Source organism: Schistocerca americana, chromosome 4 (genome assembly GCF_021461395.2).
Source record: "Schistocerca americana isolate TAMUIC-IGC-003095 chromosome 4, iqSchAmer2.1, whole genome shotgun sequence".
Classification (NCBI taxonomy): domain Eukaryota; kingdom Metazoa; phylum Arthropoda; class Insecta; order Orthoptera; family Acrididae; genus Schistocerca; species Schistocerca americana.
In genome coordinates, this window is record NC_060122.1 from 252,389,290 (window position 1) to 252,411,093 (window position 21,804).

At 44.9% G+C, this 21,804-nt stretch overlaps 1 protein-coding gene across 1 annotated transcript in view; it reads left to right on the forward strand.

Annotated features, from left to right (window-relative positions):
• The window catches only part of LOC124612857 (retinol-binding protein pinta-like), a 96,142-nt gene that overhangs the window by 54,398 nt on the left and 19,940 nt on the right, over window positions 1–21,804 (forward strand). The window contains exons 2-4 of the mRNA XM_047141287.1: window positions 2,136–2,295; window positions 3,600–3,756; window positions 9,032–9,281. Coding sequence (XP_046997243.1) covers window positions 2,157–2,295; window positions 3,600–3,756; window positions 9,032–9,281 — 546 coding nt within the window. The 5' untranslated portion in view covers window positions 2,136–2,156. The remainder of the gene's footprint in view (window positions 1–2,135; window positions 2,296–3,599; window positions 3,757–9,031; window positions 9,282–21,804) is intronic.

Sequence of the window (21,804 nt, forward strand, 5' to 3'; positions counted from 1 at the left end):
AAAGTATGTTCAGGAAAAATTTCGTTCTCCTCCTGCAAAAAATAAAAGAATTAGAGACGACTGTGCGAAACCTTTGTAGAAGGATATTATTGCAAACTACATCGCCTGAAAAATAGATAAGCAGGAAAAAAGGTCCAACGTTAATTTAGCTTCGTGGGCGTACACGCCATCGGCAAGTTTGTAAATGATTGGAGTTGCAAATTCCTGTAACAGAGTAATCAGAGTGCAATAATGCTGTTCGTGCCCAGTGTTTTTACTAGGATGGGTAGGCAACATAAGAGACCCAAACCGAGACTGATGTTCAGTGATGACTGTGGAAGACACGGAAAGTCACGCATTCGTATGAGACAGCGTTATCAGTGCCTGACACAGTCTGAAAGAGGCCCTCCATTTCACCGATGGTCGAATCGGGCGGTATCAAGATGCGTGGGGCATCCGGATGTGACAGTTGCCCAGTGCTGGACTGTATTAGGACATCAGGGCAGACATAAAGGTTACGGTCGGCCACATCTGACTACCACAGATATAACACGTTCAACCCTAGCCTGTGATCCGAGAACCAATGATGGACTTCCTGCAATATTCTGCGTCATCCCACAGCAGTGATCGGAGATTAGCAGCTGCTGGAGTGATTTATTTGGTGGGAGGGGACCAAGACGGTAGCTGGAGTAGGAATACCGACCCATGTGTGGTTAGCAAAATCCCCAGCCCTGTTCTCGATAGAACGTGCGCTGGACCAACCCGGACGTCATATCCATCCCAGCACCAGTATCCAGGATATCAAAGACCAGTTACAATTGTTCTGAGCCGACTTGCCCAATCTAGCATGCTTCTAGCCTAGACGGCTGCAAGTTCTTATTGATAAGTGACCTCGTACTCCCAAATTACTTTTAAATTTCACTTGGTTCTTTAATCTCTGAAATAACACCACATACTCTCCCTGGAAGTGAGGTTTCATTTAGTTCAGTATTACACTTCTGGGTGCTTCACATTTTTTGGCAGACTGTGTATTTTGATACATATGTAAAATATGTACCACAAAATTATCCAGCAGACACACGGGCATGTAAAAATAGTGTGAGAGTAATGAACACCTTGACTGCACTTCAAGACACGAGAGATACGAAGCTATTCACTACATGTTAGTTCACATATTTAAGTAAGAAGGATACTGAAGGGATATGGAATGTAAATGAAAAATGCAATAATCAATGCAGGAATACCCTTTACTATATGTTCTATATATCTTCGGAGCGATATAAAAGAAAACGGTTGACAGATGCATTTAAAGCACTTTGTACGTAGCAACAGCGAAAGTACCACTACGTCATGCTTTTAGATAGTAACGAACAAATTCCCACACTAGGGCAGTAGTGAACTGGTGAGACGAAACATTCCAAGGTGTATGTCGTCTATAGTAGGACTAGGAGACAAGTTACACTCAATACTAAACAAACAACAGCGTTGCAAACAATTGCTGTTGATCATTTGGAGATTAGTAACCAATGCAATTACCCATCTCTATAATGGCAGACACTGAAGCACTATATTGAGTCGTAAGGTATTGATTAGAAGAGAATGAAGCTATCGACAAATTTCAGAATTTAGCTTCGTATTTTCTGACACCCGTTTCTCAAATACTTAATTGCAGTCGAGACAACCATGATTACAGATAATCAATATTAATGTGCATATACAGCCCAACTGTATCAGTCTTATGTCTATAGAGTGGATGAATATTGTCATCAGTGGTGCAGACCGATAGATATGCTGCTGTCACTTCAAGTGTCCACTACATTTTCGGTGGAGAAGGAACGCACAAATTTGTGGGACACTTGAGACGAATTTCATGGCCTGACACATAGATGTAACGTGATGATCACATTACACTATCACGTAAGGGAAGAACCTGATGTTGAGAGCACCACTCTTCGACAGCATAGTAACACCAGCAACATCCCACAAAAAGCTAACACAGTTTCCCTGGAGTAAAGTTAAAAATTAGCATGGAAAATGTGTAGATACCATTTGCCTTGTCCTCGGACAAACCTGTCCATTTCACACGCCGTTGATCCATCCTGCATGAGCAACTTTCCATCAGCGAAACTAATTAATAACGTTTGTTTTCTGCACAGCTGAGACCCTGAACCTGCAAGATGAAGACTGGACTCCCTACTCCGGAGCAAGTGGCCTACGTGCGGAAGCAGCTGGGGACTAGCGAAAACGACATCAGGGTGGCCATCTTGGTGATACGGAAGTGGCTGAAAATGCAGCCGCACTTACCACAAAATATAGGTAACTAGCCCAATCTGGTCTCTCTACACACATCGTCATCAACATCTGTACCAGGTGCGACCCCACAGGCACGAACACACTCTTGTATACCTTGTGACTTGGAAATAAAGAGTCTCAGAATGACATCTTGACGAATTTCTTGCCACTATTCAAACCCGTGCTGTGTCAGTTCATGATGGTGGCTGGCTGGAGAAAACTATGGAAGTATCTGTCTTCCCGTGGCATCCTACACATTCTCTATTGGGCAGTCCAGTCCAAGTTCTGCCGTTTCCTCAAAGCACATGTGAACTGTAGACTGATATGTTGCATTATCCTGCTGGAATGCACCTGTTCATGAAGAGTATGACAACAGGGGTTCCCAAAAATGGTTCAAATGGCTCGTAGCACTATGGGACTTAACTTCTGAGGTCATCAGTCCCCTAGAACTTAGAACTACTACGCACACACCCATGCCCGAGGCAGGATTCGAACCTGTGACCGTAGCGGTCGCGCGTTTCCAGACTGTAGCGCCTAGCACCGCTCGGTCACACCGGCCGGCAGGAGCTACCATTCCTGCCACATACTGGCGAGTGCTCTCTTCAGTAATTACGAAATTAGCCTTGTTGTATTATCCATAGATCCCTACGTCATGATTCCAGGAGCTGTTGGACCTCCTGAATCGCTGCTTCTTGTGATCTTTCACAGGTCGTACACGGACGCGTTGGTGTCTATTTCGCAACCAGAAACAGAAATAGAACAATGCCGCTAAATGTATGTCTCTACACCAAACGAGTCTCTGTTTTCTGTGCTATGGTCTCAGTTGTAAACGATTCATGACAACTTAAGGTCTCAACTCAGCTTCGCGTAATCTTTTGCCTAAGATTCGTGTTGACATGATTGTAGCCTCTGCCTAGATTTCAGGTAGCATCTTTGGGCTAGTCCTTAGAATCAGATGAAAACTATGATCGTTTCATGGTGGGATCCACCTGTATAAAAACTTACATACTCTACTGAATGTTCGAATCAACATAGTGATTTTCTACAAAGTAAACAAAACTAACAGGCAACAAATATATATTAAACTCGTTTTTAATGTTTTTATTTCCAAGACTTCTTACATCTTCTTTTCCATGACAAACATTCCAGTTGTCATACTCTGTGATACGTCTCCTTCTGTAATGTTATGCCCTTTAAAACTGCACATGTACAAGAAATTCAAAAAACTAAACTCAGTTTGGACTGAACGGAATTCATCATTCTATACTCACTCTAGTTCACAGTATATGAACTGTATTGTATGTTTTCTACACATATTTCTTTTACAGATGACGCTCGGCTGGAACGCATGTACATCAACTGTAAGTGTAGTTTGGAGCGAGTCAAGACCTCCGTAGATGCCTACTTCTCCCTCAAGAACAGATACCCAGAGCTGCTCATGAACAGGAATCCCAGGGAAATCATAGGAGTGTGTAAGAAATTCATGTAAGTACTGTAGTTCTGATACGATGTACACCATTTTCACTACATTTCTGAAGTGTTTTGTCGTGGTAGAGCGATGTGCACTGAGTCATCTTGTCTAGATGTTTAGTTCCCATCGAGGCAAAGAGGAATGGATTATTTTGCTGCCACTATACTCGTGTATTACTGCAGCGTTATACCGTGCAGAGACATTAAAAGTTCTTGTTTTTGTGTGAAGTATGGAAGAGCCGTTTACTTTTCTTGCTGTTTTGATTTCCTAGCTCAGCTTAGTAGTGCTAGCAACACCGTGGCAGTTACTAGGGCATCTTTCCGTTTTGGCTATAACAGACCATGTACTTGTAGCCCAAGGAGAAAAAAAACTTCCTTAGCAAACCCGTAAGTAATTAATAGGTCTTCATCGCAGTTAACAGAATTTTGCATGCTGTCGAATGAAACAGCATACAGCTGTTTGCGGTTGGCACTCCACAAGAAGTACTTTCACAGTTGCGGTTGCCCTGAACACAATGTTGTTTGCAACTTCTTTGGCCGTTACTTATATGTATACAGTACGTGATTACTTACAAGTTCGCCGGCCGTGGTGGGCGAGCGGTTCTAGGCGCTACAGTCTGGAAACGCGCGACCGCTACGGTCGCAGTTTCGAATCGTGCCTCGGGCATGGATGTGTGTGAGGTCATTAGGTTAGTTAGGTTTAAGTAGTTCTAACTTCTAGGAGACTGATGACCTCAGAAGTTAAGTCCCATAGTGCTCAGAGCCATTTTTTGGACTTACAAGTTCGCGGCGCCCTACACCGATAATTCTGGAATTCAGTATGTTATTGGCCCAGCCTTAGCCTTGATGACAGCTTCCGCTCTCCCAGGCACACGTTCAATCACGTACTGGAAGGTTTCTTGAGGAATGGTAGCCAATTATTCACGGAGTGCTGCACTGAAGAGAGGTATCTATTACCGTTGGGGAGGCCTGGCACGACGTTGCCGTTCCATAATATCCCAAAGCTATTCTATAGGATTCCGGTCAGGAATTCGTGCATGCCAGTCCATTACAGGGATATTATTGTCGTGTGACCACTCCGCCACAGGCAGTGCATTATGAACAGGTGCTCGATCGTGTTCAAAGTTTCAATAGGCATCCTTGAATTGCTCTTCAACAGTGGAAAGCAAGCAGGTGCTCAAAACATCATTTTAGACCTGTGCTGTGATAGTGCCACGCAAAACAACAACGGATGCAAGCTCCCACCATGAAAATCACGACCACACCATAACACCACCGCCTCCGAATTTTACTGTTGGCACTACACACGGTGGCATATGACGTTCAACGGGCATTCGCCATACCCACACTCTGCCATCGGATCGCCACATTGTGTACCGTGATTCATCACTCCACTGTTCAAACGTCCATTGTTTACGCTCCTTACACCAAGCAAGGCGTCGTTTGGCATTTACCGGCGTGAAGTGTGGCTTATGAGCAGCCCCTCGACCATGGAATCCAAGTTTTATTATCTCCCGCATAACTGCCATAGTACTTGCAGTGGATCCGGATGCAGTTTGGATTTCTTGTGTTATGGTCTGGATAGATGTCTGTTTATTACACATTAGACCCCCTTTAACTGTCAGCGGTCTGTGTCAGTCAACAGACGAAGTCAGCCTATAAGGCTTTGTGCTGTACGTTCCCCTCACGTTTTCACTTCACTGTCACATAGAAAACCTAGGGATGTTTAGGAGTGTGGAAATTTCGCATACCGACGTATGACACAAGTGACATCCAATCACATGACTAAGTTCGAAGTCCGTGAGTGCAACGGAGCGCCCCATTCTGTTCTCTCACGATGTCTAATGACTACTGAGGTCGCTGATACGGAGTACCTGGCAGAAGGTGGCAGCACAATGCATCTAATATGGGAAACGTATGTTTTTCTTGGGGGGGGGGGGGGGGGGAGCGGATACTTTTGATCGGATAGTGTATGGTAGTTTCCAAAATTTCAACCATGAAGTAAGTTAATGTATAGATAAACTAAAGACGTAAACCCGAAGTAGGAGATGTCTACTACACATCGTTCTTCTGGGGATGATTTCCTTTGCCTTCTTACAACTTTCGCACTGGCATACTCAGACAATCACTGCCAGAGGAGGGTGTAGTGGTTACTAAGAGGAAGAATTCATACTGACAACGGAGGACTGAACACCGTACTTTTGAATTTGTACAGATAAAGAGGGATAGGCTTCTAACCCGGAAGGTTTTTGTTGGAATAGATCTTCTGTTCCCTTTATTTGAACAGTGCTAGTTACAACTTCAGCACCGAGTTAGGAGACAACACAAACTACTGGGTGGCTACGGTTACTCAAGGAATGATCTGTGTAAAGTTGTAAGACCGTCAATGTGGCCTAAATCTGCCATACCGCTACGAAAAATTTTCCCATGCTCAAACAGCAAACGTAACCCAAGCTCTCAGCGTAGGTCGTCAACAAGAGGGTTGCCGGTGAGTTTTTTGTATGCATGTAGACTGAATACGACACTAGCTTGTTGTGATCTTGCAGGCAGCTTTAGCTCTGCAGACGCCACGTGACATGACGTGGCGGAGGAGACTGTGTCTCAGATCAGTTGAGAAATGCCCACTGTCTGCTGTGTGGAGTCGTCAGATGTGGCAGCTAGCAAACATTTGCGGTATCTGAGTCGCTAGGTATAACGGTTTCTTCCTCCGCTTACAATGAGCCCCTTCCTTCCAGTGTGTGAGAGTTGCAGCCCAAGTGTACCTACTGAGTGGACGTAGAGTTGTAAAATTACCGCAGGCTACCACGGTAGCATTCCTAAAAACTGTGATGAGTTAAGATCTTAACCAATTTTCCTGTATGTTAGGTGTCTTGCATACATGTCGGGCGTTATCTCATTTCGACTGCTTTATTTTCGTATGCAATCAGTGCCGTAGTACGCGGGCTGTCCAGAAAGGAAATTCCGACAGATCGCGAGATGCAAGCCACAGTGAAAACCTGATGGAGCTCTGCACAGATGTGCTGGGCAATGTATCTAGTACGCCCGCCAACCGCACCACGTTGCACTTTGCAGTTCTCAGCGCTCAGTGAGAACCTAAAGATGCCTACAAAATAGTGGTTCTCGCTAACTGTGGGTGCCTACCCAGAGATTTCCCCTGTTTTCATGTAACCCTAAGTGACATAGCTGTCATGCCTTTCCTTCTTCACGACAATAATTCTCTAGCGCACACTGCAGGGGCTATAAAGACGCTCATGCAGCGTTTTCGACGGGAAGTGTTTGATCACCCACCATGTAGCACGGACGTGGCTCCCTCTGATTTTCAACTCTGCCCTCGTCAACCGCTGGCTCGGAAAACAAAACATTTTGGCACGGACAGTGAGCTGCAGACCAATGTAGAGAATTGGTTGGAAACACAAGCGGCTGGGTTCTATGACAAAGGTAGTGTAAAGTCGGAGCGGGGACTATGTAAAGAAGTAGCTGGAAGGTGTAGCTAAGTGTTGCAAATAAAACACCATCCTCTTGCATGGACGAGTGTCTCCAGCTGATGATATATATGAGAAAAAGTACCACAACAGCTGTATATTGAGAATGACTTTCTTGTCTCGCATGACTAGTTTCCGCAACACATTAGCGCCGTCCTCAGGCCTCACCACTGCCAAAAGAGTTTTAGATCTCATTGGCACATTTTTTGTAGAGTCTGTGTTAGTAGTTCACGTGGGCTAGCTCTGCTCAGGAGTCTCTATTCGACCAGTCGAGTAGAGACTCTTAAGGAGACCTAGCCCACGTGTACTAGTAACAAGGACTCCACAATAAATGCGCCAAGGAAATCTAAAATTCTTTTGGCAATAGTGGGGCATGAGGAAGGCGATAACGTGCTGCCGAAACTAGCCATGTGAGACAATACAATAATTCTCAATATACAACTGTGGTGATACTTTTTCACATATAAAACGCTACGGATTCTCACTGTGGTTTCCGTTCCGCTACCGATCGGAACTTACTTCTGTAACAACTCTCGTAGATTCTCCTCGAAACCGGAAGCGGTGAAACGTCCTGAAACTAAGGATACATGAAGGGTCGCGTAAACAATAGGTATAGTAAAACTGAAATTGTCAATGTTTAATTCAAATTTTATTCGATAACAGTTGATTTGTAACTTTAGGTAAAGGGATATTGCAGGGAAATACAAAAGTCATATAGCGCTAGAAAAAAAATTTCTAAAAAAAGGTAAAATAAAAAAACGGTAAACGAAAGTAAGTCAAAAATACCATCAGTACTTCGCCGAGTCTGTATGAAACATATTTCTATTATTCATAAACGACTTTCACATGTATCAATATTAACAGGAAATGCTTGCTTCTGATTATGATAAAAAACGTTCTATCAAGTACAAAATAACAATAACTATACAGATTTTTTATGTTTGTACATGAAAATTACACTTGCACAAAAGTAATTTCTTTGGTTACATGAACGCGCGAAAGTATTACTTATAGAATGCAATTTGTATTTCGTAAGGATGTAAAATACACAATGGACTAACACTGAACAATGTGCTGTACTCATTATGTGCAAAACAGGTAAACAAACAAACAAACGAACAAGAAAGAGAAGTCGTCGACTCCCAGTTTCTCTCCCACACATTTATTTGTTTCTTTCCCTACAGTTGCTACCAATACCGCAGGTAATCTTACCGTTTAGTACGACATTTATGTGTTGTACCAAAATTACGGAACAGTACTTTATGTAGAGCAAAACTCTTAAGTGTACGTGGTTATAATGGATTTGTGTAGACTGTGGCGCCATGTCAGTGTCGTATGCTGATGCGAGAAGGGACACGATGGTACCTGATGTCGCCACACATTCTGCTTCTCTCGAATATCACCAAGGTGGCCATTAAGATAACGTCTCCATGCGACAGGAGGATTATCGTCAACAGTGTAATGTGCCCATATTTTTTTTACACACTACAAACAGATTTTCAGTTTAATCCAGAACATTAACACAGTGTCTGGTCATCAGGAATTTTACGGCATCACCTTTCCTCGTCTTGCAATAGAGGCGGAACTATCATGTCTTCCACCACCGAGATTCAAAACCTCCGAGTGGAGTGCTACCACGCAGGGATATCACTGATCCATAACGATTTAGATCTAAAAACTTCTTACTTAGTTGTTATAAACGTAATGAATCCATTTATTGCAGCGCGAGGACATGTTTGAAATATATTGTGGTTCGTCTGGCACGAAGCCAATAGTGTTCTGTACCGCCGACCGACGTTATCTTGCAGCACGATGTTCCCGATGCCGCGGCTCACGGACAGCTGCCTGCGCGTGTCGGTAACGACGAACATCTGCGAGAACCCGGACGACTACGACCCACTCGTCATGAGCAAAGCCATCCTGCTGTGGTCGGAGCTGATGCTGCGCGAGGACTACTCGCTGGGCGACATCATGATCCTAGACATGAAGAACGTGCAGGCGGGCCACGTCCTCAAGACGGGCATCGGGCTGCTGCGTGGCCTCGAGATGATCTACAGGGTGAGTGTAGCCTTTCGTCAGGTTCAGCAAACGGAAAGAAAGTTAGCATTTTGTCCACCTTTAGCAACTGTAGTTGTATACATCGAAATAATCAGCAACTAACTTGATAACAGAAATTTTACTTCCTTGAGTGGTTTCAGGCTCTTTGTACATTTCTCCAGAAGGTTGTTTTTTTTTCCTTTATTGTTATTTTGAAACCTGTTTACAGGCAGGCCTGCAGCAGCATACTACGCCGCTCTTTGGCCTCAGAGAAAACACAAAGATACAAATGAAGACAATTAGAGAAAAGAAAGATGGTGGACACATAAACGGAGACAAACAGTTTTTAAAATACAAGGTGCCATTCACGGGCGTAGAGTCCAAGATAAAATTGTTCAGACACTTGAAGACATGCAGAGACGAAAATTGTTACACGTGAGTGTGGGTGCACAAAACGAATAACACTGAACCACTGAAGCACAAAACAACGGCACACACAGAACACGAGGCATTGATCTCCGGCGCGCAAATGTTCACTAACCGTGTACGAATCTGGGGACCTGCCAAGAGAGGAGGAGGGGGGTGGGAGAGGGAGAGGGGAGAGCAGATGCCATGGGCAGGGGAGATAGAGGGAAGGGAGGAAGGGGAGGGGAAGCCTAGGGGAAGAGGGGTGGAGGGAGGGGATGGGGGAAAAGGAAAGAGAAGCGAGGGAGGGTGCCTAAAAGAAAGGACACAAGAAGTGGGGGGGAAGGATAAAATTTGATAGGAGGAGTAGATGGAGGGGAGGAGGACATCATCAGGGAGGGGGAACTGGCGGAAGCCACCTTGGGCAAGGAGAGGGTAAGGAGTGTGGAAAGATGGAGACCGGGTGGGACGTGGGAATACAGGTGCGGCAGTGTGATGGGGGAGACAAGTGGGTGAGGAGGATCGAGTTTGCGGGAGGTGTACAGGATCCGTATCCTTTTAAGGAAAAGGAGGAGGTGGGGGAAGGGGATGAGGTCGTACAGGAACCGCGTGGGGGAGGGGAGACGGATGTGATAGGCGAGGCAGAGAGCATGGCATTCAAGGATTAGGAGGGATTTATAAAAGGTAGGGGGGGGGGCGGAGATCCAGGCCGGATGGGCATAACAAAGGGTAGGGCGGATGAAGGATTTATACGTGTGGAGGATGGTGGAGGGGTCCAGACACCACGTACAGACGGAAAGGAGCTTGAGGAGATGGAGTCGGGAGCGTGCCTTGGCTTGGATTGTCCGGAGATGGGGAGTCCAGGAGAGGCGACAGTCGAGGGTGACGCCAAGGTACTTAATGGTGGGAGTGAGGGCGATAGGACGGCCATAGATGGTGAGATAGAAATCAAGGAGGCGGAAGAACGGGGTGGTTTTGCCTGCAATGATCGCCTGGGTTTTGGAAGGATTGTCCCTGAGCAACCACTGGTTGCACCAAGCAGTGAACCGGTCCAGATGGGATTGGAGAAGGTACAGAAGGTTGAAATTATCGCATTATTTGCGAGAAGTGTCAACAGTAAGATGTAACATAGTGCGATGGTTATAACTAGGGTTTTTGGTAAAATATCGATAATTATTCCAATATATTATATATATTATATTTTTCTAATATATATTCAGGGTGGTCAATTGATCGTAACTGGGCCAAATATCTCACGAAATAAGCATCAAACGAAATAACTACAAAGAACGAAACTCGCTTTGCGTGAAGGGGGAAACTCTAAATAGGAGCCCCCCTTTATGTAACGTATTCGTGTAGTACATAAAGAAATATGAATTTTTTAATGGGACCACTTGTCACAGCCATCGTGGATTTTCCGTTGCACGATGGTGCATATTATGCCGGTTTACATTACCGCTGTTCGTGAATGACGCTTCGTCGCTAAATGGAATGTGAGCAAAACATCTGTCATGGCGACCTCATCCCCATTCCCCACCACACCCGTCCCAAATCCAACTCCACTCCTGATGTTATCCTTTCCTCCCCTAATCTCCTTGGCCGCATAACGGTGGATGTCCTGGAGCCTATTGGTAGCGACCATCTTCCTATCCTCCTCACCGTTTCAGACGGTCGTCGACCCCGCCTCGACCCTTGTAATGACCCTCCCCCAAAGTACATCCATGACTATTCCCGTGCCAACTGGAATGCCTACCAGGATACCCTCTCCATCCAGGTCGATAGCCACCCCTTCACCTACCACCACCCTGACGATGTTACCCATGCCGCCTCCTTTCACCAGCAGACCTTGTCTGAGGCCGTGGAGGCCCATATCCCTACTGTCGCCATCCACCCCCACCATCCTACCTTACCCCCACAGGCCGTCCTTCAACTCCATGAATCCCGCCATCTCTACCGTGCCTTCCTCCACACGCGTGACCCGGATGCACTACGACACCACTGGCAACTCCAGCGACACATTCGAAATTTGCTCGTGGCTAAGAAACGCCGGGACTAGCGACAGACATGCACCCAATTAAATGCTACCCTACCTATAAAATCGTCCAAGTTCTGGTCAGCGTTCCATCGCCTTACCGGAACTAAACCCTCCCCCTACTATCCTGTTCTCCATGATGATCACCCCTTCCCTGACACCCTTAGTAATGCCAGTAAGTTTGCCTCCTACCTCTCCGATATATTTTCCATCCCCGATGATCCCCAGTTCGATTACCCCCTCTTCCCGGATGTTCGCGATCGAACTGACACCTCTGTCCCTCCCCTCGCACCTCGTTTCCAGTACTTGGACAACACTGCACACACAGAACTCAATGCCCCTATCACTACACAGGATCTCATTGCTACACTCCTCACGAAACGCAACACCACTCCTGGTCACGATCGTGTCACCGACCGCCACCTTCGTGAAGCTCCTGTCTCTTTCCTCTCCACCCTGGCCAGGCTCTACAATGTAGTCCTGTCCACTGGCTACTACCCTGAACTGTGGAAAACCTCCCATATCCTGATGTTCCTTAAACCTGGTAAACCGCCATCCACTGTCTCCTCCTACCATTCCATCAGCCTTACCTTGGTCTTCAGCAAGGTCCTGGAATCCATCCTCACCCGTCGTATCCACCAGCATCTCCGCCAGCACCGCCTCCTTCCCGTTACCCAGTGTGGCTTTCGGCCGTCCTTCCCTTCTGATGACCTTCTGCTTCTCCTTACTCATCTCCTTTCTGACCAGCTTAATTCCTGTCGCTCTGCAATCTTCCTCTCCCTGGACCTCGAACGTGCCTATGACCACATATGGCATTCCGGTCTCCTCTTCAAGCTCCAAACCTTCGCCGTTCCCATTAACTACGTCCGTCTGATCGGCTCCTTTCTCTCCCACTATCCTTCCTACGTCACCATCCATATCACGGATTCCTACACCTTTTTTCCCTCTGCCGGTGTGCCCCAAGGCGCCGTGTTCTCCCCCCTTCTGTACCTTTTGTATACGGTGGACATGCCGCTGCCGTCACCCCCCATCCACCTTCTCTACTTTGCCGATGACACCGCCTTCCTTGCACTTGCCCCCACCCTGCAGCGCTCCCAACACCTTCTCCATTCCCATCTTGACCAGTTCACCACTTGGTGCATCCAGTGGTTGCTCAAGGTCAATCCCTCCAGAACCCAGGCGATCATTATAGGCAAAACCACCCCTTCCTTCCGCCTCCTCGATTTCTATCTAACCATCTATGGCCGTCCTATCACCCTCACGCCCACCCTTAAGTACCTTGGCGTCACCCTTGACCGTCACCTCTCCTGGACCCCCTATCTCCGGACAATCCAAGCCAAGGCACGCTCCCAACTCCGTCTCCTCAAGGTCCTTTCCAGCTGTACGTGGGGTCTGGACCCCTCCACCATACTCTACACCTATAAATCCCTCATCCACCCTATCCTTTCTTACACCCATCCGGCCTGGACCTCCGCCCCCCGGCCTGGACCTCCGCCCCCCCTACCTTTTACAAATCCCTTCAGATCCTTGAACGCCATGCTCTCCACCTCGTCTATCGCATACGTCTCCCCTCCCCCATGCGGATCCTGTACGACCTCCTCCTTTTCCTTGAAAGGATACGGATCCTGTACACCTCCCATAAACTCGATCCTCCTCACCCACTTGTCTCACCTATCCTCTCCCAACTCCGCCCACTGCCGCACCTGTATTTCCACGTCCCACCCAGTCTCCATCTCTCCCCCTCCTTACCCTCTCCCAAGGTGGCTTCCGCCAGCTCCCCCACCCTGATGATATCCTCCTCCCCTCCATCTACCCCTCCTATCAACTTTGATCGTCCCCTCCCACTTCCTGTGTCTTTTCCTCTGGGCACCCTCCCTCCCTTCTCTCTCCTTTTCCTCCCATCCCCCCTTCCTCCACCCCTCTTCCCCTGGCTTCCCCTCCCCCTTCCTCCCTTCCTCCCTTTCTCCCTTCCTCCCTTCCCCCTCTCTCCCCTTCCCATGGCATCTCTGCTCTCCCCTCTCCCTCTTCCACCCCCCCTCCACCTCTCTTGGCAGCTCCCCGGACTCGTAAACACTTAGTGAACATTCGCGCGCCGGAGATCAACGCCTCGTGTTTCTGTGTGTGCCGTCTTTCGTGCTCAAGTGCTTCAGTGTTATTCGTTTTGTGCTCCTCCATTCGCGTGTGACACTTTTCGTTTCTGTGTGTGTCCAAGTGTCTGAACGAATTTTATCTTGGACTCTACGCCCGTGAACTGCTCCATGTATTTTAAAAGTGTATGTCTCCGTTTATATGCCCACCTTATTTTTTTCTCTAATTGTCTACATTTGTATCTTTTGTGTTTCTCTGTGGCCAAAGAGCGGCGTAGTATGCTGCTGATGGCCTGCCTGTAACAGGTTTAAAACTAACAATAAAGAAAAAAAATCTGTCATCGTCCAGTAATATCTCTTGTGCCCAGTGACAGAAGTGTATACGACGTCCAAAGTCGTCGACATGCAATGCCTGGTGCATAGAAATATGGTAACGGGTTCAATCGATATTGATGTAGCATTCTCAACACCAACGTTTTTGAGATTCCCGATTCTCGCGCAATTCGTCTGCTACTCATGTGTGGATTAGCCGCGACAGCAGCTAAAACACCTACTTGGGCATCATGACTTGTTGCAGATCGTGGTTGACGTTTCACATGTGGTTAAACACTTCCTGTATCCTTAAATAACGTAACAATCCGGCGAGCGGTCCGTACACTTGGATGATGTCGTCCAGGATACCAAGCAGCATACATAGCACACGCCTGTTGGTAATTTTGATCACAATTGCTATAGATCAACACAATATCGACCTTTTCCGCAAATGTTAAACGGTCCATTTTAACACGGGTAATGTATCATGAAGCAAATACCGTCCGCACTGGCGGAATGTTACGTGATACCACGTACTTATACGTTTGTGACTATTACAGCGCCATCTATCACAAAGCGAAAAAAGTGGTCCAACTAAAACATTCATATTTCTTTACGTACTACACAAATATGTAACAAAAAATGAGGGTTCCTATTTAAAAAAAAAACGCAGTTGATATCCGTTTGACCTATGGCAGCGCCATCTAGCGTGCCAACCATAGCGCCATCTGGTTTCCCCCTTCAAGCTAGACAAGTTTCGTTCTTTGTAGTTTTTTTGTTTGACGCTTATTTCGTGAGATATTTGGCCTGCACACGATCAATGGACCACCATATATATATAGTCCCCAAGCTATATCAAAATATCTAAATGGGAATGAAGAGTACCGATATTTTTATTTTATATTATATTTATTTCACAATTTTCCTTAAATATTTGAAATTGTACGAGAAAAAATATTACTTCCTCTGTGTGAAGAAGTCTTATTACTTCTTGAGTTTTCAACAAGTCCAGTCTTCCTCTTTGACTGTGTGAATCATGTATAGATGACACAAAGGAGAAGTCCGATTGCACTGGTAAGAGGTGGTGTGACTGGAATAACAAGATTTACGATGTGAAGAACTAGCACAGCAGTTACCTTTTAAAACAATTAAAGCAACTAGTGTTTAGTTCAAATGGTTGCCGATTATTTCGGAAGAAAATTATATCATTCGGGTCAGAGAGAAATGTAATGATTGAACAATATGTTTTAACAGTCAGTACCCTTATACGTAGTCAAGAAATATTATTACAAGTATCAGCAGTGCTGTATTTCACGTTAGCAGGTAGGTTATCCCACATACGCTTCGTTAAACGCGGTATGGATGCGAAAGTAGTAGAGAAGGATCGATGGCCAATATTTTGGATGCTGAATATTAATCTCATAATCGAAATTGTTTTGGTATGAATCTACAGATTTGAGAATATAGCTTATAGCCAACAGCTGTATCAACATCAAAACCATATAACTTGCTCCAAGGAAGATTGATAGGACCACCACTATTCTCTATATATACATAAATGATCTGAAGGATAGGGTGCCCGGCAGTCAACGTCTGCTTGCTGACGTTGCTATAGTGTACGGGAGGGTGCCGTCCTTGGATGACTGTAGGATACAAGATGACTCAGACAAAATTTCTGGTTGGTGTGAATAATGACAGCTGGGTCTAATTGTAGAAAAATGTAAATTAAGGCTGAGGAGAAGAAATCCCACGATGTTCGATTACAGCATTAACAGTGTGTAACTTGACACAGACATGGCGATTAAACGTCTTGGCATTTCGTTCAAATGCGACAGGAAATGGAATGAGCCTATAAAGATTGCAGTGGTGAAGGATTCGACCTCGGTGTAATGGGACAGTTTCTTGAGTACTGCTCTAGTGGCTGGGATCCAGCCAGGTCGGATTACAGGAGGACATCGAAACAATTCTGGTGTGGGCTGCTAAGTTTATTACCAGTGCTTTCGATCACCACGCAAATATTACGGAGATGCTTCGGGAACTCAAATCGTAAATCGACGCCCATCGAACCAGTCAAGACGCACAGTAACGGCTGCGCAGAAGTAATCGTACTTATGCCGTTCTGCATATGACGTCAGAGAGTAACACCTTCCGCCCAAGTTTGTGTGCTGGCGACTGTGTGACTTCGTGAGTGTAGTCTTTTTCGCTGAGCTGCAAAAGTTGCCGAAATTCTTTAGCACAGACGCTGTGAATGTTGTAAAGGCTAGTATATGCTCTCGTCATGTCAAAGAAACTGATTACGAGAGAACCTTGAGTACGGAACTGCTAATTTTTCCATGCAAGCGAGTGCTTAAGAGCGGTGAGTTTTCATCCCCTAATTTGCCCTTAGTAGTAGCGCCAGTGATAGTACACGTGTAATAGGAGAAAGAAAGGAACGATTCAACAACAATCGTGAGATCCATAGAAATGCATAAAGGCCTTAGCAAAGCTTTCACCACGAAAGAAGGGTGCTCATGGATGTAAATTTACAGAGGAAGTTGTTTGTAATGATTCAGATAGTGACAGTATACAGAAATTCGTAGCGGCATTGCAAAAGAGAAATGCTCATCTGAAAAACATGCATGAAACTGCAGGCACGAAATAAAGATCTTCGAAGTGAGTTGTCATCAGCCAGACAACGTCTGTACGATGAAGAAAGTAATAAAAATCCACTTGTGCCTCGTAAAATTAATCGAACACTGCACACAAAATCTTACGCTTTGAAACCGAAATTTGTCCAATAGGTGAAAACAGGTTCGCTGGATCAAAGAGAACATCTGCAAGACAATTACTTTTTTCGAAGGAAAGCTGCAATATTCTCAGGGAAGAAGTCAGATATCTGCTCCCTGCCGTGTCAGCCTTGCCTTCTCGAATAAATCGCAGTTTCAGCTGCCATTCAGGTATTTTGAAAGCTGTTAGGTAATTCAAATGCTTTCTACAAATAAAGTACTTGTATAATTTATGCAATGATAAAGATATTATTCATCTATTAGTAGATGTTCTTTCAAAACTGTGGTGAACGCAAAATGAAATTGAGCGTTATACTGATCTCCTTTGCTAGTTAAAACTTGTCTCAGAGTAAACACAGAAAACTCTTGCTTTTATCGAACATTTACGTTGACAGAAAACTGCACAAACAGACTGTATTTTACGCTTTTTTTGCATGTTTCAATTCGATAGAAGATGGAATATTTTTAAAAACCGGACGTGTCTGTTTAAACGTTGACTAGTTGCAGACTGTAGCAGAAACAGTCTACTAATAGCAGAACGACAATTAACATTTCATTAATTTTGAATAAACTGAAAAATTCCACAAATACGTTGCACAAATGGGTGGCCACGTGTTATAGATATGTTCCTGGGGTAGACACTACTCCTTAGTGACGTTAAAGCATCAGCCAATAGTAGGTAATAGCGCTTACTGCCCTATCTTTTTTTTCTCCGTATCTTGGACCCAATGAAGGAATGTGATTCATTCCATCAGGTGTCACATTCGCATTCATTCACCGTCCAATCTTGCTGATTCTGTGAACACTTCAGTTGTAAATGACGATGTCGTTGGGTCAGAATGGGAACACGTGGTGGTAGTGTCCTGCGAAGCTTCGTGTTCTGCAGTATGCTTTGAGCGGTATGCTCGAAGCCCTTGTGTCTGCACCAGCGTTATGCTCTGTCGGTAGAACTGCCACGTATTTTCGCATTGTGTGATGAGTCTTGGACTTCCAACATTTTGTGACGTACTCGTGGTTTCTCCGCCCTTCAACAAGTTTCCATAGACACTCGCACCAGTAGTGTGCAAACAGCTCACCAGCTTTTTCGTTTCCGATATCCTCTCTCCCAGCCGCAGGACCGTATCAATTTGCCGTTCATCAACGTCGCTTGCGTCTGTAGACTTACGCATTTGCTCCTGTGTCGTTGCTAGGATGACCCACGAATCGTGTCTTCTACGCGTATGTACATTCCTGTGTCATGTGCTCCTAACGCCATCAGGTGACATTCAATCTGTGGTGGGCAATAGTCATAATGTTATGGTTCATCGGTTTATATATCCTATATTTAGAAAAGGCACTGGGCATAAGTATAAAAAAATAATTGTTCAAGTGCAAGCAGGAGCCGCGCTCTGAGGGTCCCATACAAAATTAATAATGTGTATAGATCCATTCCGGGAATCAAAAATCTTGACAAATTTTGTCTGTTATCGACATCGATAAGGCGACTTTTCGGTACCGGGAATTCCAAGACTTTCGAGAATGTTTTAGCTTTAAGTCGGATAACAAATAACAAAAAAAAATTTCGCGTGATAAAATTACAAATTAACAGTTTTGGAATATTTTCCTCTACTTATACTGTGATACCTTGCTTCTTGCCAAATTTCATGATTCTATGTCAACGGGAAGTACCCTACAGATTTTCATGAGAGAGCTTGCGAGTATCAAAATTTCTGACCTAAATAGACGAATGTTTTGATTAAATTGACTTAGAATCTTAATTTATTTTACATTGCCGCTTACCCATATGCCTTATTATGCACCGCGCGGGATAGCCGCGCGGTCTACGGCGCCTTGTCACGGTCCGTGTAGCTCCCCCCCGTCGGAGGTTCCAGTCCTCCATCTGGCATGGGTGTGTGGCGTCCATAGCGTAAGTTAGTTTAAGTTAGACTGTGGAGTGTGTAAGCTTAGGGAACGATGACCTAAGCAGTTTGGTCCCATAAGATCGTACCACAAATTTCCAATTTACCTCTGTATGCGATGTAAATTTGAAATTGATATGTCTGTCCGTTCCTGAGAAGAAAGGGTTCTTAACAGTCGGACAGACAGACAGACACAGAGAGAGACAGACAGACACACAGACAGACAGACAGAGATGGACAACTAAGTGATCCTATAAGGTTTCCGTTTTTACCGATTAAGGTACGGAACACCTTAGAGATGGCTCCACAGAACCACTGCTCTGTATTACTTATGTATATTTGTGGCATAACCCTGTATCTGACGCTTTAACCTACCCGGAAACACAGTAAAGCACTCCGTGGGTGATGATGATGATGATAGTGATTATGTTTGGTTTGGGGCACTCTACTGCGAGGTCATCAGCCCCCGTACAAAGCCCGGTTTTTTCACAGTCCAATTTCTTTTGTACACAGTCCCATCTAGCCAATGTCACGAATATTGATGATGATGAGGATGAAATGATGAGGACAACACCAGCACCCAGTCCCCTGGCAGAGAAAATCCCCAACCCGTCCGGGAATCGAACCCGGGACCCCGTGATTCAGAGGCAGCAACGCTAGGCACTAGACCACGAGCTACACTCCATTGAGAACAGCTTAAACTCCGAACGAAACCTTCGTATGCAACTCAAATAGTGCATTTTACAAATGGTATGTACAGTACTAGGGATAGAGGAAACAAGTTTGTTTCCGTGTTTCTAAACGTTCGGAAAGCTTTCGATGCAGTGCCACAACAAAGCCACATAGTGAAAATACGTTCCTTCTGTATATCTAACCAGGTCTGTGATGAGATCGAAAGTATCCTCACAAGCAGAACACAGATTTCAACAAAACCACAGCCCGATGCAAAGACAGACGATCAGTCTTTAGCGCAGAGTAAATCCAATGGATACAAAATTAATCAGTTGCAATTACAGTCAATCAAATCATATTTGGGACTAACAACGTATAAAGACATGAATGAAACGATCTCTTACAGTGAGGTGTAAGTAAAGTAAATGGCAGGTAACGATTCATTTGTAGAACTGCAACTGTCTACTAAAGACATTAGACAAAAGATTTTCAGAGGCCATACATTAATACTGCTTGGTTGTAAGAGACTCGTGTGAGATTGGTGACATCCAACTTATGCAGATAAGAGAGAATCGTCTTTGGCGAGAAAATGAGGCACGACATTTAAAAAAATGTTGATGAGCATACACGTAAAGGAGAACGTCACTCATTCAGTAACAATATGCTTTGATGGGCTCTAGAAGAGTTTCCTCAGCCCCTCCCCCCCCCCCCCCCCCCACCTACCTCTTAGTCAGGCAGACCCATTTAGGCAAATAAGAGCCACCGCAGAACCATACAGGCGATTATTTTTCCTACGTTCTTACAGTTAATGAAACTGTATCTTCTGCCATAGACGTCATATTGAATCTTAAAGTGTGTACGGTTGTTCACACGAATCTTGCACAAAGAAAATGTAGAAATCCGTTCATAGGTCACGCAAGGCGGGCACAATCGTAAAATGCACCTGCCGAGTGTGAAAACAGAAACACACATTAGTGTGCAAATACCCAGTTGTTTTACGACTCCAATTAGCAGTCAAAACGTAATGGCATTTCAGAGAGCGTGAAAATGTCAGTAGCAGAACCGAGATTGACCATTCCGTGTATGATGAATATCGACTGCGAACTTTTGTGGTTTGTAGTAAAGGTTTTCATCTCATGCTCCATTAAAAATAGCAATGATAATAATTTTAGTCACCTTTATATCCACTGGGTAGGGGAAAGTTATACTCATTTCGACTGTCCTGGTCTGTCTGTCTCTCGAGGTTGTGAAGTAGGAGAAACACTCTAGATTCTCGTACCTGATGAAAATAAATCGTAACAACAGGGAGGAAAATGTCTTCCAGCAGCCTCACCCCATATTTTTAATAAAGATTACGTAATTACCTGACGCTGTCAGTTTTATAAGAGGCCATCTTTAAATATAGTGTTGTAGTCTACTTTTGGAAACTATTTACTTGCCATCTGACTATACTGGCAAATAACAAGCTTTCCAAAAGAAGACTATAACACCACAAATTAAATAATTTGGAAAGCGTATTTCTTCCTGTATACTGAACCAGCTCAAATCAGTTGACTGACATGAATTTGCCCCACCGGCTGTTATTGTTGGGCTCAGATCAACATTTCGTTCCATATTCTTTACTACTACGTGCACCCGGCTACGTTACCACTACAAGTGTCCAACATAATACTTGAAACTTCCTGGCAGATTAAAACTGTGTGCCGGACCGAGACTCGAACTCGGGACCTTTGCCTTTCGCGGGCAAGTGCTCTACCATCTGAGCTACCCAAGCACGACTCACGTCCCGTCCTCACAACTTTACTGCTGTGAGGACAGGGCGTGAGTCGTGCTTGGGTAGCTCAGATGGTGCCGGCACGGTAGCTCAGCGTGTTCGGTCAGAGGGCTAGCTGCCCTCTGTAATAAAAAAAAACTGAGTTAATGGATCAAAAACGAACTGAAACGCGTGTCTTTCGACGTCCGCCCAGAGCAGATACAACGAACGGAAACGAACAAAATGAGATTAAAAAAAAAAGAAAAAGATGGTAGAGCACTTGCCCGCTAAAGGGAAAGGTCCCGAGTTCGAGTCTCGGCACGGCACACAGTTTTAATCTTCCAGGAAGTTTCATATCAGCACACACTCCGCTACAGAGCGAAAATCTCATTCTGGATAATACTTGATATATAAAGCATAAAACAAATCTTTCTTGTTTAGTTGACAAAATAAAAAGAGGACTTACAGTGTGTAACCTGTTAAACGCACAATTTTAGAAACAGAACGTGTTTGGCCTGACATATAATACAATAAACATGAATTAAGTAAAGTACGATAAGTATAGACTTAAGGAACACACCATACAATAAAGTATTTCAGAACAAAAGTCTATATAGCAT